This window comes from Moschus berezovskii, chromosome 7 (genome assembly GCF_049115385.1).
Source record: "Moschus berezovskii isolate FMDL1 chromosome 7, NW_MosBer_1.0, whole genome shotgun sequence".
Classification (NCBI taxonomy): domain Eukaryota; kingdom Metazoa; phylum Chordata; class Mammalia; order Artiodactyla; family Moschidae; genus Moschus; species Moschus berezovskii.
Genome location: NC_142466.1, coordinates 22,799,945 through 22,827,220, shown reverse-complemented (window position 1 = coordinate 22,827,220; position 27,276 = coordinate 22,799,945). Strand labels below are relative to the sequence as shown.

Sequence of the window (27,276 nt, the reverse complement as noted above, 5' to 3'; positions counted from 1 at the left end):
CAAGATTTCTGACATTTTATTCAAAAGTCTCCATCTAGGAGCAAAGACATATAACAATGTGCACACATGCTTTAATAACTTATTTCACTGTACAACTTGCATCCCAAACAACAGTACAATAAATGAGCAAAAGAAAATAATTAGCACTTAAATAATCTAGCAAGTAAATAGCACTGAATACGGGGTTCAACAAGGTGGCATCTGTACACTGTTTCATGACTGAGCCATAGCATCCCTCATCTGGTTGAGTGTGTGTCTAAAAATCGAGATGTCTACACCTTTCCTATTAATGATGTGAAAGGCTGGTAGGACCTATGTTGGTTCTGGTTAAATTCGATGGGAAGGGTGGAGGGGCTCTACCACTTTTCTCCCTTTCTTATACATACCTTTCCCTTTTATGTGACTTTCACAGTTTTAAATAAAAATATATTTTATGATTGTGTATATTGTTTTGTCAATACTGTTTTAGCACAGAATTAGGTTAATTGGGTATTTTATAGCTAGCACAATGGTCCAAACACAGGAAGGAAACAAAAAAAATCGACCACTTAGTTCTGCCAAAGTAGCACCGACTGCAAGAGCAGGTCAGTAAGGTCTCTCCTGCTCGTCCTTGTACGATGAAGGCAAAGAGACGGGGCAACAACTCCAAAAACACGGGCGGGAACTGCAGGAAGACAGTATTATTCTTGTTCTTGAAAAGAAATCTTACTGGTATTTTTCTATCCCATTTAATAATCTAAGTTATAATGATTACTAAATCAGAGCAAGACTATACAGGAGGAAAACGAGATAAAAATGAGTGACTAGGGAAATCTGAACTTCTTCCAAGTGATTACATTTTCCAAGGGGGGGAAAAAAAAGGCACAGGAGGCACACATTTCAGTTTGGCTCAAAAATAATGAAAAGTAACTGGAAAAGTTGGCAATAACTACGGAAACATTAAAATCCAATTCTCTGTATTTTCTGTGACAGAGCTCAACAAACAAGCAGAAACAAACACCCTGACTGTGGTTCCCCACCATCGGGACTATACACAGTGATGACGTTCCTACCCAGACTGAATCCCGAGGAGTGCGTCTGCAAAGTAGGATCTTATAATTGATTTCAACAACACGTACGCTTGATCAATATTTTCCTTCTAAAACTTAATCTATGTTCAAGCTACCTTCCTTCGGTAGAGCTGAATCTAAATGCTCTGGTTTGTCGCTGTTTGTAAAAGTATTACAGTAACCCCACATACCAAGGAACATCAAGAGATGGAAAGTCAACTAGTCTTACGCCTGTGAAAGCTAACTCAGGTATCACTTTGATACTTGTAAACCATGAATCGTAAGTTTCAAAAAACAGCAGTTGTGGTCAAGTTTATATCCTACATCTTTAAAAGACAGCAGTACTATTTATTATAATTGTAAACATAATAAGTCTGCCCTCGAAGACAGCACATCCAGGAAAAGGCGCATTTATGGTAACTGTGCACGTGACATCCCCTTACAAACTTTTTGTGACAACTGTAGTGTAACTAACTGACTGCTGTTGCTAAGTAGGGCTCTAGAGCATGACCGGAGGGAGTCACCTTTCCCAACATCACCCACCCACTTTAGCAGCAATTATGATTGTGACGAAACATTCTTAACCGGTTACACATTTAAAACGTCATTAGAACATCTCGTTCTTGGACACTGGTATAGAAAGGTCTTCCAAAGATAAAGGAGTGGAGGCCTGGCTTAATTTTCTCAGCCAGAGCCATTATTATGTTAAGATCGCCCTCTGCTGTTAAATCAAGGTCTATCTTCAGGTTCCGAAGCGATTTAAAGGGCTTTTTCCCCTTCTGCCTACAAATAATGATACAAGAGAAATTATAAGATAGAAGAGGTCCAAAGGGGACAATATGAAAGCAATTAATGAAGGTTTTTCTTCCACAGAGGAGTCTGACTTACGTATCATCTTCTATATATTTTATTAGTGTCAAGGCTTTTCTGTGAAGGACGAGCAGAAACTGTGCAAGGAAAGTACTCCTGAGAGATAGACCGGGTTTCAAATGAAAGACCTGCAGGAAAATGAAGCATGCTCATAAATAATTTGCTCCCGTTCTACTTATCCACAGCATGTTCCTGTCCTCGTGGACAGGAGGAGATGGACATACTGGAGCGGTCGGACAGTTCTGCTTCATCTTTAAGAATGGACTCAAAATTGTCCTTCTACCTTAGACTACAATCATATTTATTTTGTTATTACAAATCATGATATAGGTTACTTCTGGTTGTGTTATTTAGGTTTTCTCTGCCCACATCTTCAAATAAAACTGGAGCTCCTAGAGGCTGAGCTGTGCTTACACTATGGTTTTGAGGGGTAGGGGTGCATGGGTAGTGGTAGAACAATTTTACTTCTGCTTGGGAAGCATGGAATTACATGACTTTGAATTATCCCTGAACAGATCACACAGACCTGGATCCAAAACCTCTAGTCAACCTAAGGATTATATTATTTCAAAGCTACATCAAAGCTGTTTCCTGGCCTGCTCCCTAGAGTGATAGCATAACAAAGTCCCTCTATTTTAAGAAATAAGACCCATATAATCTAAAATTTTCTTTAAAATCTAGATCTTTTACAAAGAAATGAGACAGTAAGGATGCTATCATTTAAGTAAGTCTTAAAGACATTTTTTGCTTAACTAAGGCAAACACACAGCATTTGTATAAAACCTCCCTTCACTAAAAGAAAACATCCTTGGGTTACAAATTAGTGCTTAGAAGTTATTATCTGAACTGGGGGATGCTGCATCTTCAATTGTTAACATGCAAACTACTTTCCACAAATAATTCAGCAGAAAAATAATTTTGACACTTTAGAAAAACCAGAGATAAAACTACAAAAGGAGCTAATTCTACAGGCATTGTGGGATATATTGAAACAGAACACATGTCATATCATTCATTCTGACAATCTCAGGTTTAACACTTACCTGATCCAGGAAGGCTTTCACAAGAGTGTCTCTATGTAAGACATCTTGAAAAATATTCCTACGAAGAAAACAGACCAAATGTTGACATGGCTATACAAAGCTGTTTTCCACAACCTCTCACACCAGGCAAACTAAATTATTCGAAATGGGATTAGAAACATATTTATAAGAATTACATAAATAAATACAATAAAATAGATTAATACACTCATTTTAACTCAAGGATACATTTATCTATTACTGGAGTCCGTCAGGCCACAATGTAATTATTTTCTAATAGTGTAAGCAGTCTCAGGAAAGGGATGTATGTACCTATCAATGTATTTTAATATCTCACCTTATAAAGACTATTGAAAGCCTCAGGCAACTGGTAAATGCAACTACCAATTCCTGCCATCTCGAAAACATAAAACAGCAACCAAAATAAAAATATGCCACTACTATCAAAAACCAAAACAAATTAAAAGGTTAACTTCATGTACTAATAACTCCTAATAAGCAGTTTTGGAAGAAAATAAAGTAAGAGGATGAACGTTAGGAAACATTCAAGTGGGAATAAGCAACACACAGATGATTATCTGCAACATCTTGCCCACTGGGTTTGCATCCACAAGTCCATCATTTGATGGGTAACATGAATCAGCTACCTAAGAAAAAGTTAGCTACATCGGCAATGAGCAGAGTCAGAAATTAAGTTCTAATTCACACTTGAGATAATGTTCATCTACCATACAGCTTAGGATATTGTAGGCACTTTAAAAAGACTGTCTATTTCCCAGGTACCAACCCCCTTTGATCTTTCTCTTCTTCTTTCCCTCTCCTTGCCTTCTACTTCCCTAAGGAATTTACGAGGATACTAGGCTATACTCAATTCAGAGGGGTAACCTAACATTTACTTAGGTAAGCAATTTTTAACTTTAAAGAAAGAAAATAGTAGGGATCATCATATACCTGATTGAAGTAGCAAGGAAAGAGATGTGTGTGCAGATGTAAATAGCAAAGTACCTAAAACTTCCTAGTTTTAGGGAATGGGTGTTCCCTACTACAGAAGAAAGAAACTCAGGAAAGGGGAAAAAAAAATCAGCATTTCACAATTACTGGCTGTTCAACTGGTGGCCAGTGTGGGTACTGACAGCACCCACTTCCTGGCTTTGGAGAGAGAATTTAGCTATTTCAGTCTAGTGTTCTGAACATATCTGCTTTATAATTTGATTGTCTTGGTCAAAAGGGAATTCAATAAAGCAAAGTGTCATAAAAAGAGTATTTTCAGTGACTGATTTTCCATGTTTAGGCAATGAGTGAAATTATTTTTAAGGGTTAAAATTAAAAATATCTTAAAAGTAAGTAATATTGCTTAAAATAAACTAAAAAGTAAAATATACCCATAAAACATAAAAGTTAATAATACATCAATCTAGAATTTGAAAATATTATTTTTGAATAATTTTATGTTTAGAAAATTTACTTAACAGCTGAAACAGATTTTAAAAGTTCATGACATTATTTGTTATGATCAGCGAAACAAGAATAGGTGGCTCATCATAGTTTGTCAAATCAGTGAAGTCAACATAACTGGCTAAAATGAGTAAGATATATTAAAACCATACATGTCTCTCCTCTAAAAAAAAATCCCAGAACTTTAGGTAAAGTTCACTAAATTCCCCCCAAAGAGCTCTCCAGCAACGTACCAAAAACACAGAAAAAATGGACAGCCAGGAAAAGCTGGTTCCCAATGAAGCCATCTTTCTGTTCCTAGAGACACGTGAGACTGGGGATGCCCAGGACATGGTGTTCCCTCGCTACGCTTGTGGGCAGCACCTGCTGTCTGACGAGCGGCGCTTTACAAGTCTGTTGCCTCAGCTCAAATTTTTTCTGTGAGACACAGGATAGGGTTGCTTGCTCCAATTTTATTGCTGCCTTATCCTCTCAAACCTGGATTATTTACTAGTCAACATTTACTGAGCACATTCTATATGCCAGGTGCAGAGAACCATGATCGTATAGACAATTTATTTTCCTGATTTCAGAACACTATTTAAGTGTTTTACAGTTCAGATTTCTTTTTTTTTTCCTTAATTGGGTCCACATTCAACATTTTATTATCACTACTTTTTCAGTTAATTTACCGATCATCCCTTATGGTAAGAAATGAGTAACACAATACAAGAGCATATAAAAGAATGCTCTATTAATGTATTTTCACAGTTTTTATATTTATATATCAAGGAAAAAAAAGACTTAGCATGCCCTCTTTGGTTTAGTTAATAAATAAGCTTCTTAATGACCTTTACACACTAGTCTATAAGCAATGGAAGGATCTGGGTCTGGGGCTGTCTGGTTGGCCACTATTAACCTTAACATCACTGATTCAATGAACATGAACTTGGGTGAACTCCAGGAGATGGTGAGGGACAGGGGAGGCCTGGCGTGCTGCAGTCCATGGGGTGGCAAAGAGTCGGACACGACTTGGTGACTGAACAACCAAAAACCTTAGCACCTTGTAACTAGGGGCTCAATGTATATCTGTTAATTAAGTACTTAAGTACTTATTTTTAAGGACTAATCTAACTTATGGCAAACACAATCATACTAAGAAAAACAGACATTTAAGAAAAACAATGCTTGATTCACCAAAGACTTCTACTAGCATAGTTAATATGTCTTCCCTTTTAAACACTGAATTGTTTGTTTCTACTCATAAAAGACAGTTTCCTAATACTGCTTAATGACAACATCAGAAAGCAGGGCATGACGTACAAGTCAGGAGTAAAGCTTTCATCTGTGTAGATGAAGGTGTCCTGAGCTACGTCTTCTTCCGAAGTGGCTCGCCAGAATGCTGCCAGCTCTGAGCGCATGTATCTACGCTGATTATAAATATGTTCGTGACAGGGTGGCATCTGCTTGACGGTATTGACGTCCACGTCTATGTGTGTGGTGGGGTAGGGCGCGTACATGACTTGCCGGAAGGGAAGCACAAAGCTTCCGGTTGAATCCTGTCAGAATGAAAAGAAAACTGTTTTTTACACCAAAAGATATGAAGATTGTCTTTTAATTTAAAAAACTGGCTTTAATTTAGCAAACTCAGCTCTAGAAATTTATCCCAGAAAATGAATCATGGTTGTGTGTCAAGCTGGAGTGACATTTGTGCTACAGCATTGGATTAAACAGTAAAACACCAGAAACACCCTGAGCATCCAAAAGGAGAAATAAATATTTATTCGTTTAAATAAATGAAAGTAATTTATTGTTTAGCTGCTAAAAATTAAGCTGCCAATGTTTATGTGTTGATACTGAAAGATGTTCATAATATATTGTGAAAAACGGAGCTTAATACATGAAGAGTATAAACTAATTTTCTGGGCTGGGGAAAGGGGAAGATATGAAAAAAATATGGAAGAAGAAAAAGACCAGAAAGCTATATGCCAAATACTAATAGGGGTTATTCAATGGGTTATGAGATTACAAGTGACTTTTTCTATTCTTGGCTATTCACATGTTCTCTTAAGCATCTGTTGAATATGCATTTTTACAGTAAGTATACTTCTTTCCAGGTATAGTCAGTTGGGTAGTCAGCTGCCATATAACAAGTACCTACTGTTATAGTATCAAAGAATGCTCTAAAAGGCTATATAACTTAAACTTGCCTGGAAAATTCTTAACAAACAAGTTTTCATTAAATTATAGTTTCAAATTCTCTGCTATGCATTTGGTATAGGTCCCTTTAAGGGATAAAATTATACAATAAGTGAGATGATGCTGAGGAAACAGAAGTACTAAGTACCTCATTATGCCTTTGACAGGAGAAGTTCCAATTTTCAGATCTGTACACATCAAATGAAAAATGAGTTTCTCTTAAGTAGTTTCTGTATTTAAACAATGTTATTCTGAGCTCAGAGCAAGCATATTATTGAAAATGTAAAAGCTGAATATAATTTTTACTTGCAACAATTTTTAGTATTTTTTCTTTCATTTTACTATGCCTACATCCTCAAGAAGCAATCACTCTGAGAGACTCAGACAATCATTAGGAAATTTACTTCTTCATATCTCTAATGATAATCAAAACATCAATAATAGATTCAATAAAGTGAATAAGGATTCCCCATAATTACTGAAGATAACTGTTAATTTATATTTATCTGTTTTGCTCCTTGAAAAGCAGACTCAGGTAAATAAAAAATATAAAATAAATTTTTTCTTATATATACATTCACACTGATATACAGAAACTGGTCAAATCCTATACACTTTTTCAAGATAGGAAGCGGCTTAACATTTTCTTTTCAGTAAATGAATGTGGTACATAAAACATAAAATGGTAACACAAAAATTCAAATCTGTTCAGTAAATAAGAAATATTCCCATTTTAGTTGTGTAAACTGATTCAGTTCAGTTCAGTTCAGTTGCTCAGTCGTGTCCGACTCTTTGCGACCCCATGAATCATAGCACGCCAGGCCTCCCTGTCCATCACCAACTCTAGGAGTTCACTCAAACTCATGAGCATCGAGTTGGTGATGCCATCCAGCCATCTAATTCTCTGCTGTCCCCTTCTTCTCCTGCCCCCAATCCTTCCCAGCATCAGAGTCTTTTCCAGTGAGTCAAGCACATATCAAAAAAAAAAAAATCCTGAGACCAGACAGGTGTGGGAAACCAAACAGAAACACAAAGAAAGCTATTCTCTGATGTTTTACTGATACAAACTATAAATTTATAAGATATACACTCCACGCTCAGACCTGTGAAAAGGAAGTCAAGCTCTTTACCATACAAACACGAGACACGTTAAATGCTAATGTTCAACATATATTTATAAAGAATCTCAAAATGATTTTTAAAAAGTTGGTTTCACTTGTGGTAAATGGAAACTGTACCTTTAGTAGGCCTTGTACAAAGAGCCCTGACTCGTATTTAAATGATGATTCTGCTTCACACAATCTGGAGCATTTTCTCTCTGCTGGAGTCAGAAAAAGGCATAATGTTCTTACTATCTGTAAAATGAAAATATTTTAGCATTAAAATAGGGATAAAAAGGCCCTAGTTTGCTTAGGAAAGAGACCTGAATAGAAATTTCAGGTGTTACTTTCAATAAAACCTATTCTGAAAAATAAGTATTTCTCAGTAACCTGGAATAGTCTATGGGATATAGCAGCTGTTGCTTAACGTAAGTATTCTGTGGCCAAATAAGCTTGGAAAATGTTCGTAAAGTTAACTATATGGTATTTCAAAACCATTACCATTTGAATACACACTGTGACTCTCCAGGTGACTGATACAATATGCAGATCTTCTCAAACTTATTTTACCATGGAAACCTTATTCCTAATCTTATATGAGGAAATACTGACCTAATATAATTATTGACTATATATCCACCCAGCAATAATTTGGATGAGAAAACTAAATGCAGTTAAATTAGGCAGAATTATATCTTCTGTTTAAAAGTTCTATATGTGAAATCTCATCACAATGAATATCAAAGAGTTTCTAAATCCTTGAATAGAATGAGAATTAATTCTATCAAATTTAACTTGAAATAAGCAATCCATTTGGTTGGGGTTTAGAAACCTATCATTCTGACAAGATTTGATCACAGATCTGTTAGGAAAAAATAAAAAGCCATGTAACTATCTCAGAATTCAGATTATATTCGGAATTTTTATGTTAAAATAGTGTTTTTTAAACTAGTGGTGGCAACCTTTTTTCCCTCAAATTAAAAAGATAAAAGAGAAGCTATTAAGCCAAAAGAGGATGGTGGATAAGAAAAATTTGCAAAATACAGAACCCCAACCATCGAGGCTTTTTCTCCCCAAGAAGCAACTGGGAAGGTCTTATGGAAGCGGAAAGCTTTGTAGGATATGAACTGAAAGCTACCTTTCTGGGGCAGCAGAAATAATAATAAGCCACTAGATATAATAACAGGTAAGTTAATCTGTCATAAATGGTTATACCAGAAATATAATCTTGGTAAATCAAGGGTTGGGTAAGTCTACAGGGAAGCTAATCACAGAAAAAAAATAACGAAATTATTTGTCAAGCAAATAATCATTCCTAACATACTTCTTGTGTAAAACCTGAAAAATTAGGTTTGCTTAAATTGATAAGATACATATACTTATCTCTTTCTAATTACTGATCAGTGAAGAAAAGTACAAAATCCCTCAGTTAACTACCTAATGCTTGGAAAGGTTCATGAATTCTTTTTTAACTCATACAGCACTAAAGGAGGTGGTCACAAATGTTGCCATACAACCTCCAATGACCACTTATTAGCAATAGGTCCCTAAAAGGAAAAGATTTAGAGGAAAAAGCAAAGTAATGAAATCAAGATGAATGATGAGATACCATTTCCTTGGAATTAGTACCAAAGGAACAAGGCTATCTTCATATACATTAAAGATAACATCAGGAAATAGAAGACAAATATTTTTAAAAATATCTGATTTTAAAATATTCTCAAAACCATTTATACAATACTGAGACTAGTATTTATAAATTATCATGATGAAATTGATAAATGACTTCCTTTTCAGATAGTTTAAACTTATTTTTGCCATAGGGTGTTCCAGTAATTTGGTCAGATTACATTGCTTCCTAATATTCTAAGATCATCTTGACTGTAACCTAACCTTTAAATTACAATCCACATACGTTAGCAGTATTAAAAAATCAGATCATTTGCTGGATTACAAAATAAATTACCTTATTTACTTTCTCTGCACTGCTACCTACTACAACAGAGCAGCCACAAGTTTGCAAGTGTGAGCTGATAGCACTGTGAATTGAAAAAAAAAATGATTAAAAAAATGTTGACTGTAAAATAATTTCACAAACTTAAAAAAAAATAAAGACAAGTCAACTTCAAAAAACTCTGAATAGCTTTAAATGATGAACACCAAAGTTTTGATCATAATGCCATCGTTTATTTCTAGTACTCTGCATTTTCCACCACATGCCTTTCACAGATTGTATCTGAACCTTAAAACAATGCAGTTAGTAAAATATCACAGTTCTATAGGGGAAGAAACTGTAGTATGAAGAGGCTAAAGTGGTTTGTTTAAAGTCAAACGTTAAAAAATAACACCATTTTAACATGATCTTAAAAATAACATCATGAACGGCTGACACTGAGCAGAATCAGGACTAAAGAGCTTCTGATTCAAGCCATGTAAGGCTTTGAGGTTAAACACATGCCTTTAAGACCCCATCATGAACCTAAAGGGGAAGGCTGTGGACATAAGAGCAAGTACTTTATCCTTTCATTCCTCATTTTTTAAAACAAAATTTCATGATAATCTGTAATTGTAAAGAAACACTCAAGTAGAAGATGAGGTTATGGAAGTAGGAGATGAGATTATAAACGCAGGCAGAGCACTTAGGGGACTAACATGCAGGCACTGGCCATTATCATTGTTATTACCATTTTTCTTAGAATAAATAAATTGAAAATGTTAGCTATCTGCTATTATTATGTGCCCATATATGCCACGCACTGTTTTAAAGGCCTGATACGATCCATCTCACTCAGTCTTACACACTCGTATGAAGCGGGTAATATTATGCCGTTTTACAGTTGAGAAAATGCAGGCATGGAGGGCTCATGCAGCTTGCTCAGGGTCACACAGCAGTGAGCCAGGAAGCCTGCTTTCACAGCTCACGTTCTAACATGTACTGCAACAAGCAAGGGATCAGTGCAAATATGAAAACTTTCCTTTCTAGGCCTAAGTAAGTCCACCTATAACACAGCTTAATTAGAAAGGGTTCTTTGTTTCAGCTTTAATGAGAAGAAAAACAAGAAACCAGAACCAGACAAGGGTCCCAGAATTCTTACCTAGACACTATGGGAAACTCAGCTTCCTTAAATATTAAAGAGTCTCATCAAATCTATGACAGGTATGTAACAAGTAAAGAAGCAACACAAAGCTAAGCAGTAATTCAATCATGCATTGCTGACCCTAGAATAATCTAGTTAGGCATTCTCTTATTATTTTCTTCCTTCCCAATCTTGTCACAGGTGAGCATAAGATCTGCATCTACTTCATCCAGCTTTTAAAAAAAGAAACAAAATTCTTACTTGAGAAGAAAGCCTTCGTGGCAACTGTCACCAATATCATCATCATTGAGAACTGTATCAGCTATCTAAAATGCACCAAAAGGAAAAAAAAGAATATTCTGGCTGTTAACAAAATGCTCAAATAACAATTTTAATACATAAGTTTCCTGAAGTTTAGGTTCAATACGACACATTGCCCTCATTTCTGAGCATCACAAATCCCCATAAAACAATCTGTGTCACCAGTATAAACTTGCAGAACTAATGACGCGAAAGCTGGTGAGACAGGTTAAGCAACCATTTTTATAAGAACTACTTACTTCTTCTTCTGAGCTGTCACAATCAGGAAACAAATCTTAATTACAAAGTCAGGAAGCAGCTAAATTAGTTGCCTAAAGATTTCTCTTCACATCTAAAGTGTGTAATTCCTAATGTCCTCAACAAATGAGTGATTAAGGAAATCACACTAGTGAAGATAAGGGAACTTCCATTAGCAGCTAGTGATTTGTACACTGCTTTGTTACAAAAGTACTGCACTAAACACTGATTGACGCTCTAAGGTCTGAAATTCTCATACTTTCAGGAAATAAAAAAGTGGAGAATTTAACTAAATAAATGTATTATAACTGCTATTACTAACCAAAAGGTCTCTGCTTGGCCATTAAATTCAGGATTTTAAATGTGTTTATTAAAGTGGCTCGTAATTCATATGAATGCTATGTATGATAAAAATGTGTACTACTAAAATTAGAACATTACTAATATATGTAATAGTAATATAACTTAGCGGAATTAATAAACGGTACCATTGCTCCGATTTAACATGACAACTGAGAACTCACATCTATTTCTTCAGGAACACTGTGAGATTTCATAGATGAAAGCAGTTCCATTACAGGAATGACTTCTCCAGTAAGCATTGGAATAATACTCTGACCCTGCACAATAAAGTAAAATGAGGTGAAGAAAATCATAAAATATAGGATGAAGTTGGCAATAACAAATCAAAAACTGAAAGCAAAGAATAACACCCTTTAACAGATAAATACTCGATAACTCATTCAAACACTGGAGGAGGAAATGGCAACCTATTCCAGTATTCCTGCCTGGAAAATTCCACAGACAGAGGAGCCTGGTGGGCTACAGTCCACGGGGTCACAAAGAGTCGGACGCGACTGAGCACACACATTCAAACACAGCCTCAAACAGTGTCTACTCCAAAACCTTTCTATTTTTAAAAGATTTACATGCTATTTAAAACTCCTTTTCATTTTTCCAGGAATAATTTTCTTTAGTCAGAATGGAATCATTGGTTTATCATTTACACGCAATAATTAAATCACCACACCAAATTTAGAAAGAATCTCCTTTGCAATTTTATTGTGAGATATAAGAACTCTTGTTAATCAGAGGTTATCGATGCATTTTATATTAAAAATGGGGAAAGACAAGCGTAAAAAGGCTTTGAAATTCTCAGTGGAAAACTCAGTAGTAAAGCCTGAGTCAATACACAATCTCTATATTCATAATAAGGTATAATCTACCCAAATCAAAGTCATAGCATGTATTTTTAAGAATCAATAAAGAAGACAAATTTCCTTTAGTGTTCTTTCAGGTAATACTACAATTGCTTACATCTCAAAAATGTAATTTTAAAATCTGCAGTTTATAAAAGGAAGTTGAAAACTCAATAGAGAACACTGCACGCGTGAAGTGCCTCAAGTACGGGTGGCTCCCGCATATATTCACTGCCACCATTACGCCCCAAAAATGTTTTGCCCATGTTGAAATCACAAACTTTTAAAGAGGCAGATGATACTGTCATATGTCTATTAATTTTTAGCTAAACGTGTTTTTAAAATCACTTATTAATATCAATCTAAGAACAAAACTTATCCCCTCATTCACATTTCAGGAAATGATTATATTTAAACTCCTTACATTAAATTGAAGAAGGTAGGGAAAACCACTAGACTATTCAGATATGACCTACATCAAATCCCTTACGATTATACAGTGGAAGTAACAGATTCAAGGGATTAGATCTGATAGAAAGAGTGCCTGAAGAACTATGGATGGAGGTTCCTGACATTGTACAAGAGGCAGTGAACAAGACCATCCCCAAGAAAAAGAAATGCGAAAAGGCAAAATGGTTCTCTGACGAGGGCTTACAAATAGCTGAGATAAGAAGGGAAGCTAAAGGCAACGGAGAAAAGGAAAGATATACCCACTTGAATGCAGAGTTCCAAAAAATAGCAAGGAGAAGACTTTCCTAAGTGATCAGTGCAAAGAAATAGAGGAAAACAATAGAATGGGAAAGACTAGACACCTCTTAAAGAAAATGAGAGATACCAAGGGAACATTTCATGTAAAGATGGCCACAATAAACAGAAATAGTATGGACCTAACAGAAGCAGAAGATATTAAGAAGAGGTGGCGAGAATACACAAAAGAGCTGTACAAAAAAGATCTTCATGATCCAGATAATCACGATGGTGTGATCACTCACCTAGAGCCAGATATCCTGGAATTTGAAGTCAAGTGGGCTTTAGGAAGGAAGCATCACTACGAACAAAGCTAGTGGAGGTGATGGAATTCAAGTTGAGCTATTTCAAATCCTAAAAGATGACGCTGTGAAAGTGATGCACTTGATATGCCAGCAACTTTGGAAAACTCAGCAGTGGCCACAGGACTGGAAAAGGTCAGTTTTCATTCCAATCCCAAAGGAAGGTAATGACAAAGAATGTTCAAACTATTGCACAATTACATATCTCACACGCAAGCAAAGCAATGCTCAACATTCTCCAAGCCAGGCTTCAACAGTACATGAACCGTGAACTGCCAGATGTCCAAGCTGGATTTAGAAAAGGCAGAGGAACCAGAGATCAAATTGCCAATATCTGCTGGATCACAGAATAAGCAAGAGTTCCAGAAAAACATCTATTTCTGCTTCACTGACTATGCCAAAGCCTCTGACTGTGTGGATCACAACAAACTGGAAAAGTCTTAAAGAGATGGGAATATCAGACCACCTGACCTGCCTCCTGAGAAATCTGCATGTGGGTCAAGAAACAATAGTTAGAACTGGACATGGAACAACAGACTGGTTCCAAATCAGGAAAGGAGTACGTCAAGGCTGCATATTGTCACCCTGCTTATTTAACTTATATATGCAGAGTACATCATGCAAAATGACGGGCTGGATGAAGCACAAGCTGGAATCAAGACTGCTGAGAGAAACATCAATAACTTCAGATACGCATATACCACCACCCTTATGGCAGGAAGAGAAGAAGAACTAAAGAGCCTCTTGATGAAAGTGAAAGAGGAGAGTGAAAAAGTTGGCTTAAAGCTCAACATTCAGAAAACTAAGATCATGGCATCTGGTCCTATCACTTCATGGCAAACAGACGGGGAAACAATGGGAATAGTGACAGACTTTATTTTCTTGGGCTTCCAAATCACTGCAGATGGTGACTGCAGCCATGAAATTAAAAAATGCTTGCTCCTTGGAAGAAAAGTTATGACCAACCTGGACAACATATTAAAAAGCAGAGACATCACTTTGCAGACAAAGGTCGGTCTAGTCAAAGCTATTGTTTTTCCAATAGTCATTTATGGATGTGAGAGTTAGACTATAAAGAAAGCTTAGCGCCAAAGAACTGATGCTTTTGAACTGTGGTGTTGGAGAAGACTCTTGAGAGTCCCGTGGACTGCAAGGAGATCCAACCAGTCAATCCTAAAGGAGATCAGTCCTGAGTCTTCATTGGAAGGACTGATGTTGAAGCTGAAACTCCAGTCCTTTGGCCACCTGATGTGAAGAACTGACTCACTGGAAAAGATCCTGATGCTGGGAAAGATTGAAGGCAGGAGGAGAAGGGGACGACAGAGGACGAGATGGTTGGATGGCATCATCGACTCAATGGACATGAGTTTGAGCAAGCTCTGGGAGTTAGTGCTGGACAAGGAGGCCTGGTGTGCTGCATTCCATGGGGTTGCAAAGAGTCAGACACGACTGAGCGACTGAACTGAACTCAAACTCCTTACATGCATATTTGAAGTAGAAACTCTGCATTCCTACGACCAGTCCTTTTTTTAAGTGACTTAACCTAGTTTTCAGAGCCCCATATCACGTTAAGTTGCTTTAGAATTTAAATGTGATGCTGCCTCTGGAAATGGTATCCTAAGTCACAGGCTCCCTTGTATCTCTCAGGATGTTTCATTATAAAAAAATTTGATCCTGTAGTAACCTATGAATATAAAAGCTTCAACTGTTTTTTCTTTTTAATTTTTTAAATGTCTGTTTATAATTACAACAATCAACAGATGCAATTCAAAAAGACTAATGATTGAAGTTGTGTTAAATTTGCTTCCCATGTAAAACAATTTTACCGTATGACAGCTACAAACAACTAATACTAGCATGATTAAACTTGTTTTAGACTACATATCATCGTCAAACAGTATTCATTGCTCAAAATAAAGTCACTGCAACCACATGATGTGAGATTTGCAAGAACTCAATTATAAGGCAACTCCTTTTCAGAAAGGATAATTATGGGAGAATACCGTCCCTGGTAGAGAATACTTCCCTGGTAGTTGAGCTGGTAGAGAATCCACCTGCAATGCAGGAGACCCTGGTTCGATTCCTGGGTTGGGAAGATGCCCTGGAGAAGGGATAGGCTACCCACTCTAGTGTTCTTGGGCTTCCCTTGTGGCTCAGATGGTAAAGAATTCGCCTGCAATGTGGGAGACCTCGGTTTGATCCCTGGGTTGGGAAGATCTCCTGTAGGAGGGCAAGGCAACCCACTCTAGTATTCTTGCCTAGAAATCCCCACGGACAGAGGAGCCTGGCAGGCTACAGTCCATGGGGTCACAAAGAGTGGAACACGACTGAGTGACTAAGCACACACCTTCCCTTTCAGTTCAGTCCAGTCACTCAGTCGTGTCCGACTCTTTTCAACCCCATGGTGTAGGCCAGTATATATATACTATTTATACATAGCATCTCAGACATTTATCATCATAAGCAAATGGAGATCCTCACTGAAGCTTAACAACAACAAATACTAGATGGCTGAACACAGAAGAGGCTCTAAAATGTCTTGAATTTCTCAGCAGGAGAGCGGTTCCCCTTTAAAAACCTCCTGTTTATTCAAGTATGTGTGTGTTTAGTTGCTCAGTCATGTCCCACTCATTGTGACCCCATGGACTGTAGGCTGCCAGGCTCCTCTGTCCATGGTATTCTCTAGGCAAGAATACTGGAGTGGGTTGTCATGCCCTCCTCCAGGGGATCTTTCCAACCCTCGAATCGAACCCAGTTTTCCCGCACTGCAGGTGGATTTTTTTTACTGTCTGAGCCACCAGGGAAGCCCAAGTATAATTTCCTCCTGACACAGAAAGGGGAGGATAACATTTTAAAGAAGAGGGCTTAAAAGAGAAATAAACCTTAACATTAATAGCTGTCAACTTTATAAGCACAGATTTCTGGTTTGAAAAACTCCCAGAAACCATAGAATTTTACTGGGTTCTAAATTTCATTATGTTGACATAACTCTACTAGTTCCTCCATAACCAGAAGGTACATCGAGAGGTTGGTGAAAGTCACCCCATTCCTGGGCACACTTCTTACTGCCGAGCAAGCAAAGCCGGGCTCCTCTGAGTAAAGGGAAACGTTCTCTTGTGAAGTCTTAGACCTTTCCCCACATCTGCCTCCTTCTGACAAAAGTACAAACATATAAATTTTGTAAAGATCATTTTACAGCACTTTGTATTTGCCTTGTTTATGTTCCTATATCCTGACAAATCTGTAGAAAAAATTACTGTTTGAAATACCACTTGTCTCAGGCATCCCAAGGAGAGCCAGAGAGGCTTGTTTACACTGGAGTTTTCAGAGGATCGATGAGGGTGGCCAGAGGCAATGAGAGAAAAAGCAGAGAACACTGTCTCTGTGGGGACGTCACCCTTCAGAAAATCTCTGCCCTGCGTTGAAATGCTTTGTAATTAATTTCCATGAGGGAAGCCATACCCTTGCAAGCATGCTTCTCAAACCCTGCTGCCTGCTCCCTAAGGATGTTCAAAGCCAGGGGATAAACATGGCATGTTTTCTTGGAGACCTGATACCACCAGAAGCCAGGATGGTAAGAAGGTAAGGAATACTAATGGCAAAATGTAATACTAAAACAAACATATATAATGGAATAAAAAGTAAACTGCATGAGGTTTAAATTGAGAAAGGAGCATTGACACAGATATACACCATCATGTGTAAAACAGGTAAATAGTGGGAAGCTGCTGTAACACAGGGAGCCTACCCTGGCGCTCTGATGACCCAGAAGGGTGCAGTGGGGTGGGGACGGGATATATATATATCTATAAACTGATGCCTGATTCATGCTGTTGTACGGCAGAGACTACCACAAGACTGTAAAACAATTATCCTCCAATAAAAAAAAAAATGGAAGAGTTTTAAAGATACAATTGAGACTTCAAAGAAGTATTACGCCTAGACCTGTGTGTGTACTCCCAGATATCTTAGGGGGACTCACTCTCCTGCTACAACCATTTCTGTGGAAATGCTTAAGAAGCAATACCTTAAAAAAAATAATCTAATATATAGCACTTAAAAGTTTTACTATGTGCAACAAAACTTACCCTATGCAAATGGAAAAAAGGGAGCAAAACATTAATTTGTAGATGCAGTTCTTATTATCCTTTATTTATTTAACTCTTCAGGTCTAAGATACGAAGTTTTCATCCAGTTTATTCCATTTATCTCCATAAAGATTCTGTTCGTGTTCAGGCTTGCTCTGTCAAACTAATAATGTCTGCAGGGAATCTTCTCAACCCAGGGATTGAACCTGGGTCTCCTGCATTGCAGGCAGACTCTTTACCATCTGAGCCACCAGGGAAGTTTAACAGAAGCACCCCTTAGCTTTATACAGCCCTCAGTGGTGGGTCTGGCTGTGTCCAGGGATGAGAAATCTACACCTTACCTGATCTTCCATTCTCTCTGTGCCTTCTAAGACGATTTTCTGGACATTTTCTTGCCTTTCCTGAGCAAGAGAAAATTCATTAAAATTAAAAAGTCACAACCTTTAGATACTTGTTTATTTTCCACAATACAGTTAAATAGCAGACATCTTACTGGGTAATTTAATTCATGGGAAAAATACTTTCCACTTTAGGGTCAAAAAAAGAGGTGTGGGTGGGAAGCAGCCAACAAATCCATGCTCTCATAGACAATACAAAATAAAATAACACCCTTTTTGTCTGCCGTTAAAAATATAATTTGACAGAAAAACAGTCAATGTAACATCTGCAAAGTTTCACAAAAGAAACTAATTTGCACTTTTTAAACTGGATAAGATCAAGATGAATCTAGGGAATACCAAGCTAGATTTTAAATGATTTTATAAACGTGAGAAATAAGGATGTAGGCCTGCAAACATAGTTAAAAAAAAAAACCAACAAAACTCTTCTTTTAAAAGATATTATTTTCCCCTAATATCTGGTAAAAGCCTTGAAAAAATCAGTAATGGTTTAGTGGATTTCCATGTTAGTAGCAAACTGCAAAGCAGAATGAAATTTGTTCTTCTCGTGTGCCAGAATTACAGTAGATGGAAATATAATTATCACTATATATTAAACTATAGGATTTAGGTGATAACAATAATTTCCTCTAGCTCAAGTCACAAAATTGAAAGGACTATCTTCTGAATACCATTTGGTCCAACTTCTTCATTTTACAAATTTGGGAATCTGGCAAAGAACTTAAAGCGACCAAAGGTTATATGGGCAAAGGCTTATGAAACAATTGTCCTGAACTGCCCATTCCAGTGTTCTTGCCTGGAGAATCCCAGGGACAGAGGAGTCTGGTGGGCTGCCATCTGTGGGGTAGCACAGGGTCGGACACGACTGATGTGACTTAGCAGCAGCAGCAGCTTACACTATACACAATAAGTGAAAGATAGGGTCATGCAATGCAAAAACAAGCTTTCAGAGTCAAACACTTCGCAAGACAAATCCAGTCTCTGAAGCTTATGTTTCTTAATTTCTCTAAGCTTTGGTTTTCTGTTTACAATGCGGAGCTATCATCTCCTACCTTCCAGGGTTAAAAGACCACAAATACCACAAATACCAGATTTGTACCTAATATGGTAAAAGCAAATAACAGCTGCTGATTGAAGTTAACTGTATATAATTTCTAAAAATTAGATATAAATGTGTATGTGTGCCCACTCAGTTGTGTCTGATTCTTTGTGACCTCATGGACTGTAGCCTGAGAGGCTCCTCTGACCATGGAATTTGCCAGGAAATTGGAGTGGGTTGCCATTTCCTTCTCTAGATCTTCCCCACCTAGGGATCGAATCCAGTCTCTTGCATTGGCAGAAGGATTCTTATTGCTGAGCCACATGGGAAGCCAGATATAAATGTATTGGAAGGCAAACTGTCAGTGGCTAGGGTAGCATGTTTAATAAGTTCCAAACCCACTCACCTTATGCATCCATATCCTCCCTTTCCGGATGATGTGAGTCAGTCTATCCACACACACTCTGTGAAGTGGGAGGTAGAAGCTCAGCTCTGTCTGGGGAAGTATAATCGATAGTCCATAGGTGCTTCTATCCCCATTCCAGTTTCCGTCGAAGATTAACGAAACAATAATTACTCCTTTCTCAGATAAGACGAAGAACTTCACGTCTATTGCCCCACTCTCTGCATTTCGAAGGATTTCTCCGTTGAGGGTATGGTTGGCAAGAAAAGTTATTTCTCCGTCGCTGAGAAGTACCTGTTCTGTCTTTGGAGCCCAGATGTGCCTTACTCTGGGACCAAGAATATTGTCCCAGTAAGCGAAGGTCGCTGCTAATAAAGGGGATTCACCACTTAAAGCAATCTCTGTCTTGGCAACAGCTGGAGATGGTGGTGGACAGAGGGTCGACATCACTGCATCCCAGCTCTCACATTATCTGAAAGCTCCAGGGATATCTGGACAATGACATACAAAACCAGTGATCAAGTTCAGTGATTTTAAAAGTCATCCATCAAAAATGCAGCTGTTGGTATTGATATCTACATGTGTGCGCATACTCAGTCATGTCCATCTCTTTGTGATCCCATGGACTGCAGCCTGCCAGGCTCCTCTGTCCATGGGATTTTCCTGGGAAGAATACTGGAGCGTGTTGCCATTTCCTCCTCCAGGGGCTCTTCCCATCCCAGGGATCAAACTCACATCTCCTGCGTTGGTAGGCAGATTCTTTACCATTGAGTCACCTGGGAAGCCCACTGATATATACACACTACTCTGTTTAAAATGGAGAACTAATAAGGACCTGCTGTATAACATGGGAAACTCTTCTCAATACTCTGCAGACCTATCTGGGAAAATAACGTGAAGAGTGGATATATGCATGTGCTGTACAACAGAAACACAACGCTGTAAATCAACTATACTTAAAAAAAAAAAAAGTGCACTCTAAGGTAAAAAAAAAAACCTTAAATGATTTAGACATACGTGGTTTTCTCCTCTCCAGTCAAAAAGATGTGAAAGCGTGTCTCCTACTATGCATGACAGGTGCACATTAAGTGTTTGCTGATATGATGATAATTTCATGATACAGAGTAGTAAATTACCACTTATAATCAGGATACACACTTAGAAATCCAAAGTAATGACCTTAAAAAAGCCTTTGAACATTAATATGAAATATTATATACTAAAGCTCATTGAATAGATCCTCACTGTTTCTAAATAGCCAGCCTATTTGCAATTCTAATATGATTGGCTATTTGGTTCCTGAACCATAGGAATTAAAGAGAAGCCAACGGGGAAAGGGAGGGCTCACCTAGAGACCATGGCACCTGTTGTGGGCTGAACTGTGTCCTTCCCCACCCAAACAGACGTCCTAATCCCCTGTGCTCTTATTTAGAAATAAGAGTAATCAAGTTAGGATGAGGTGGTGCTGGATCAGGATGGTCCTAATGCAACAGCGGGTGTCCTGACAAGGAGAGAAAGCTTTGGAGACACGTGGACAGAAACAGGGCCACGTGAAGATGAAGATAAGCTGGAGTGATGTGGCGCCAAGCCAAGGTACGGGTGCTGGTAACCACCAGAAGCTGAAAAGAGGCAAAGAGGGGTTCTTTCCTGGAGGCTTTAGAGGAGCGTGCCTCTGCCAACAACTTATTTTGGGCTTCCAGCTTTCAGAATTGAGACAGAACACATGTTTGCATCACCCAGTTTGTGGTACTCTGTTATGGCAGTCCACACCTGGCAGCTGTTTGTCTGTTGTTTGTTTAGTTGCTTCAGTCGTGTCCGACTCTTTGCGACCCCACGGACTGTAGCCCGCTGGGCTCCTCTGTCCAAGGATTTCCCAGGCAAGAATACTGGAGTGGGTTGCCATTTCCTTCTCCATACACCACTATAGGTGGTCATGATAAGGGGGGCCGGTTTAGGGAAGCCAGGAAACCTTAAAAGCTGCTAAGAAGTGGGGGGAAAAAAGAGAAAAGACAAAAGATTACAAGACCACAACAACCTGGAACCATATGAGAAAATGAGGAAACACGATGCACACGATTAAAGGGTACTAAAGCCAAATACAGGTGTTTAAAATGAGGTGAGTATATTTAATATGCTGTTCAAGAAATAGGAAATATATTTAATATGCTATTCAAGAAAGCAGTATGGCATTTTATCATTACAAAGAAGCTTCTATACTAAATGGCTGAAATAAAAAAAGCTTTAATTATTTAAAACATGTAGAGGACTAATGGTTGGGTGGATCCTTTCAATCTACTGAGAAAACAGAGAAGAGTGAACTGCGCAAGGTCACTGAGCCACACTAGAATCCAGGTCTCTCTGACGTCTTGCTGCTGCTGCTAAGTCGCTTCAGTCGTGTCCGACTCTGTGCGACCCCATAGACAGCAGCCCACCAGGCTCCCCTGTCCCTGGGATTCTCCAGGCAAGAGGACTGGAGTGGGCAGCCATTTCCTTCTGCATGAAAGTGAAAAGTGAAAGTGAAGTCGCTCAGTCGTGTCCGACTCTTTGCGACCCCCTGGACTGTAGCCTACCAGGCTCCTCCGCCCATGGGATTTTCCATGCAAGAGTATTGGACTGGGGTGCCACTTTGACATCTTAACCCACTCCAATGAATCACTCTAAAACTGTACATTCAATGAGGTATGAAAGGAAAATGAATCATTCCTGCCTAATATTAAAGTTGAATACCTATGTGTATTCAGTGCCAATTTCGTTTAGGCAAGTCTAAAATTGTGGAATCTATTCATTATAATGGTAAAGGATAGTAGTTAATAGGTGAGCTATGATACATCTATCTTTGCCTGTATGACTGCTTTAGAAATAACATTTGATCTATAACTAAATTCACGTCAGAATAAACCATTTTACTTAAAATAAAGAACTTTATCTATACCTTGTCAGGAGAGCTCAGAGACTGATGAAAAGCAAAAAATAAAATACTCTAATTTTAGAGTATTGTATGAGCACTTTTATCATTATGTCAAGAACGGATATACAGCGTTTGGCAAAATGCCTTACTGTAAGTATGTGCAGAAATGGTTTAACACAAAGACAGTTCTTGTGTATTTTTTATTTTAGAAATTCATTTAAGAAATATTCACAGTTTTAAATGTGCTGTATCAATTTAATAGACTTTAGAGATTACACTCAGTATAAGTTGTATAGCTTGCTTAAAATATCCAGTTAGGATTTCCCTGGTGGTCCAGTGGTTAGGACACCACTCTCCCAATGCAGGGAGCGTGGGTTCAATCCCTGGTCAGGGAACTAAGATCCTGCAGGCCAAATGACTCAGTCGGAAATAAAAAACAAAAACCCCCTGTTACAGATACAATTTAAATACTTTACAATGACAGAATATAGGAATATAATTTGAACAGAAACTGTAATCATGCCAAGATAATTAATAACAGCAAATTTTAGAGGCCACGGAGATGCATTAAGTAAACACAGACCCACACCAGTACACTGCAACATATTCTTTTGTTCTTCCTTTTTGGATAAAAAAGGTGAATAATCATAAAGGCAATACTGCCACTCAAACATTTCATCATTGTATTGAAAATAAAAAACACTTCCTTAAGTGGAATTGAGCCCTGGAACAAAATCTGGTTAGATTACAGCACAACATTTTACCTAATTGTGAAAATTGTTCTATTATAGGCCACTAACTATGTTCAATCTTACTGCTAGTATCATCAGATAGAAAATAAAGAATGAAGATTATGTTGAATTGTTTAGCTTTCAATCCTACTAGAAGAAATAACTTAAGAAATTAAAGTCACAGAGAAGTATAGTTAAGAGAGCAGTAAAATGAATTTACTAACAGTTAAAGTCATCACCTCAGATATGCAGATGACACTACCCTTATGGCAGAAAGTGAAGAGGAACTCAAAAGCCTCTTGATGAAAGTGAAAGAGGAGAGTGAAAAGGTTGGCTTGAAGCTCAACATTCAGAAAACGAAGATCATGGCATCTGGTCCCATCACTTCATGGGAAATAGATGGAAAAACAGTGGAAACAGTGTCAGACTTTATTTTTTCGGGCTCCAAAATCACTGCAGATGCTGATTGCAGCCATGAAATTAAAAGATGCTTGCTCCTTGGAAGGAAAGTTATGACCAACCTTGATAGTATATTAAAAAGCAGAGACATTACTTTGCCAACCAAGGTCCGTCTAATCAAGACTATGGTTTTTCCCGTGGTCATGTATGGATGTGAGAGTTGGACTGTGAAGAAAGCTGATCGCCGAAGAATCGATGCTTTTGAACTGTGGTGTTGGAGAAGACTCTTGAGAGTCCCTTATACTGCAAGGAGATCCAACCAGTCCATTCTAAAGGAGATCAATCCTGGATGTTCATTGGAGGGACTGATGCTAAAGCTGAGGCTGCAATACTTTGGCCACCTCATGCGACAAGTTGACTCACTGGAAAAGACTCTGATGCTGGGAAACGTTGGGGGCAGGAGGAGAAGGAGACAGAGAATGAGATGGCTAGATGGCATCACCGACTCTGTGGACATGAGTTTGAGTGAACTCCGGGAGTTGGTGATGGACAGGGAGGCCTGGCGTGCTGTGATTCATGGGGTCGCGGAGAGTCGGACACGAATGAGCGACTGAACTGAACTGAAAGTCATCACCTTTGGTAAAGAAAATCCATATATACAGAAATGGCTCGAAATCAAGAGTCTTTCATCAATGTATCTTTTTTACATGTAGTGCTGGCTACACCAGACAGTTATGAAACAAAAGTTTTGAGGCAAGCCAGGATCCAAATTGGGTGACACAGTGGCTTGCCACACTCCTGTAAACAAAGAACAGGGTTCATGAGGGTGTACCCAACATACTTGCTGAAAATAATCCAACACATGCAGACATAAAGATTAATTACCACGTGTTAAAACTGTTAGCACAGGGGTAGTTTTAAAGTTTTGCTTTTTTTAAACCTCTGCTAAAAATCAGTCATCTCTTCTCTGATTGATATTTAGAAAGTTGGGTGGCCCTTACTGCTGTTGTAAATAAGAACTCAACCATCATTAGGCCCACATTTCTCATAACCATGCTTTCTGTTTATTACCTCCCAATCCTAAAAGAGGGGGCTTCCCTGGTCGTTCAGCCTGTAAAGCATCTGCCTGCAATGCGGGAAACCTGGGTTCGATCCCTGGGGTGGGAAGATCCCCTGGAGAAGGAAATGGCAGTCCACTACAATACCCTTGCCAGGAAAATCCCATGGACGGAAGAGCCTAGTAGGCTACAGTCCACGGGGTCACAAAGAGTCGGACATGACTGAGCGACTTCACAATCCTAAGAGAGGGCTTCCCAGATGGCGAGGTGGCAAAGAATCTGTCTGGCAATGCAGGAGACTCAAGAGACTTGGGTTCAATCCCTGGGTTGGTAAGACTCCCTGAAGGGAGAAATGGCAACCCACTCCCGTATTCTAGTCTGATAAATTCCATGGAGAGAGGAGCCTGGCGGGCTACAGTCCATGGGTCACAGTGTCAGACACAACTGAGTGTGCGCACACACACACACACACACACACAGCCCTAAGAGATGCAGGATCCTAATAAAATAGCCCACCTTCCAAAATAGGACCTGCCCAGACAGATTTTATTGACACTAAACTCCCTGTAATGCCAGATAAAAAGAGTTTGCAACACTTTCCAAGACTCAGAGGTGTAGTTCACCATAGCCCTATCTGACCATCTCTCACAGCTCCAGTTTCTCAAATAGGCAGGCTAACCTACTACTCCTTCAGTTCAGTTCAGTCGATCAGTCGTGTCCGACTCTCCGTGACCCCATGAATCACAGCACGCCAGGCCTCCCTGTCCATCACCAACTCCCGGAGTTCACTGAAACTCATGTCCACAGAGTCGGTGATGCCATCCAGCCATCTCATTCTCTGTCGTCCCCTTCTCCTCCCGCCCCCAACCTTTCCCAGCATCAGAGTCTTTTCCAGTGAGTCAAGTCGTCGCATGAGGTGGCCAAAGTATTGCAGTTTCAGCTTTAGCATCAGTCCTTCCAATGAACACCCAGGACTGATCTCCTCTAGAATGGACTGGTTGGATCTCCTTGCAGTACAAGGGACTCTCAAGAGTCTTCTCCAGCACCACAGTTCAAAAGCATCAATTCTTCAGTGATCAGCTTTCTTCACAGTTCAACTCTCACATCCATACATGACCACGGGAAAAACCATAGCCTTGACTAGACGGACCTTTGTTGGCAAAGTAATGTCTCTGCTTTTTAATATACTATCAAGGTTGATCATAACTTTCCTTCTACTTCTTAGAATTACTTAATTAAAATAGAGCCCAAGGGCAGTCTTGAAAGATAGGAGTCTTTGGTTTTCTCCTTCTCTGAAAATTAATTTGGATTGCTAACAGAGCCAGAAAAAAACAACAAAAAAAGACACTATTAACTTTACAAGGTGGGGGGGAAAAACCCTTTAGCTCCTACATAATTGTTCCCTGGGGCAGGTTACTGCTGGCCTAGTGGACAATCTATCACTTCTCTTGTTTTTGTTTCATAGAGTACATTCATCATGTTAGTTTCCAACTGATTCAGGGCTTTCCTAGACTGAAAGGTGCCGACAATACTATCTGTGTCACATAACACCATCGTATTTCAAGTATTCTGACTCCAGGCTATTAATTTCCCATATATTATATTCCTGCTTCTGTGAGGTATGAATCATGTTAAAAGTTTTCCAACGTCTAAGATCATCAGTAAGAAATAACAGTATTTTCCAAGCTCTTTGTACAAATTAAAATGCCAGATGGATTGACCCCCCCTTGCTTTGGATCACAATAAAGATGAGAACAGTCTGAATCGGAATTTATCCGCTGGCCACAGTCAGACTGTTTTCACTAAAGCCTAACAATCTCCATTGTTTAGGAAAGGGCCACCTCTCTAGGACAAGTGCATGACCTCCCGGTCTCCTGAATACAGAAGCCTGGTGGAGAGCACCAGGGCCAGTCAGACCCTGTGTGGTCAGAGCAGACGCGTAATCACCGCACTTCTTTCTGCAACTGATACCATCAGTCAAGCGATGCCCAAATCGTAATGGTCACTTCCTTTAAGTCTGTGCAATCTCGGAGAAGAGAAGTAAACAGGTCACGAACCACAGAACGGGAGCGAAACCCAGTCGAGAACTGCTGGCCCCAATTCCAGGACATCAGCAATCCTTAGAAACCTCGAAACCGAGACAATTCTGTACGCCAGCAGTTTGACCCCAGCCCACCGCATCCTCTCTCGGACCCCGACTCGGTCCGGAGCAGCCGCGCGCCGCCAGCCCTCTGGCCTTCCCCGGGCCAGGCCTCTCGGTGCCCAAGGCTCCATCCCCTCGAGCCTCGATCTCTTCGGATCTCACGCCAGGACCCCGGGAAGGAGCCAGCTCGGGGACGCGGGCGGGAAGGCAGAAAAGGGGACGGAACCCCACGCCCCTATCTCTGCGCCGCCGCCGCCGGAAAGTCCGGGGCCCGGATGCACGCAACTCCACTAGTCGCCGGGCTGGAAAGCCCGATGCCCGCCTTCGGTCAGGGGAGCAAGGGGGAAAGAGAAGGCCCGCGGATCCGAGCCCTGGGGAGAGCCTCCGCCGCCGCCCTCGCCCGATCCCCGCAACCGGAGCCCGAACAGCCACCTACACGCCGGCTTCGCACTCACCCGCTCGCCACCGCCTGCCGCCTCGCCGCCGCCGCCGCCGCCGCCGCGGGCAAACGGACCGCAACCGCAGCCCCGC

The 27,276-nt window shown here is 39.4% G+C and overlaps 1 protein-coding gene across 1 annotated transcript; it reads right to left on the bottom strand.

The window, feature by feature from the left end:
- C9orf72 (C9orf72-SMCR8 complex subunit) lies at window positions 1-27,276 on the bottom strand. The gene is made up of 11 exons (XM_055428117.2): window positions 27,201-27,276; window positions 19,510-19,997; window positions 18,008-18,067; window positions 11,855-11,950; window positions 11,034-11,098; window positions 9,662-9,734; window positions 7,834-7,950; window positions 5,720-5,955; window positions 2,963-3,020; window positions 1,938-2,047; window positions 1-1,832 (listed from the first exon to the last, which is right to left on the bottom strand). The coding sequence occupies exons 2-11, from the start codon at window positions 19,951-19,953 to the stop codon at window positions 1,646-1,648; spliced, it is 1,446 nt and encodes a 481-aa protein (XP_055284092.1). The 5' UTR covers window positions 19,954-19,997; window positions 27,201-27,276; the 3' UTR covers window positions 1-1,645.

Bases quoted from the DNA above. Each gene is read 5' to 3' on its own strand.
- C9orf72 (XM_055428117.2), bottom strand. From the start codon at position 19,953: ATGTCGACCCTCTGTCCACCACCATCTCCAGCTGTTGCCAAGACAGAG. The intron at 18,068-19,509 runs GTGAGTGGGTTT...TCTCTTGCTCAG, and splicing joins GGAGGATATGGATGCATAAG to GAAAGGCAAGAAAATGTCCA. The intron at 2,048-2,962 runs GTAAGTGTTAAA...ATTTTCCTGCAG, and splicing joins TGAAAGCCTTCCTGGATCAG to GTCTTTCATTTGAAACCCGG.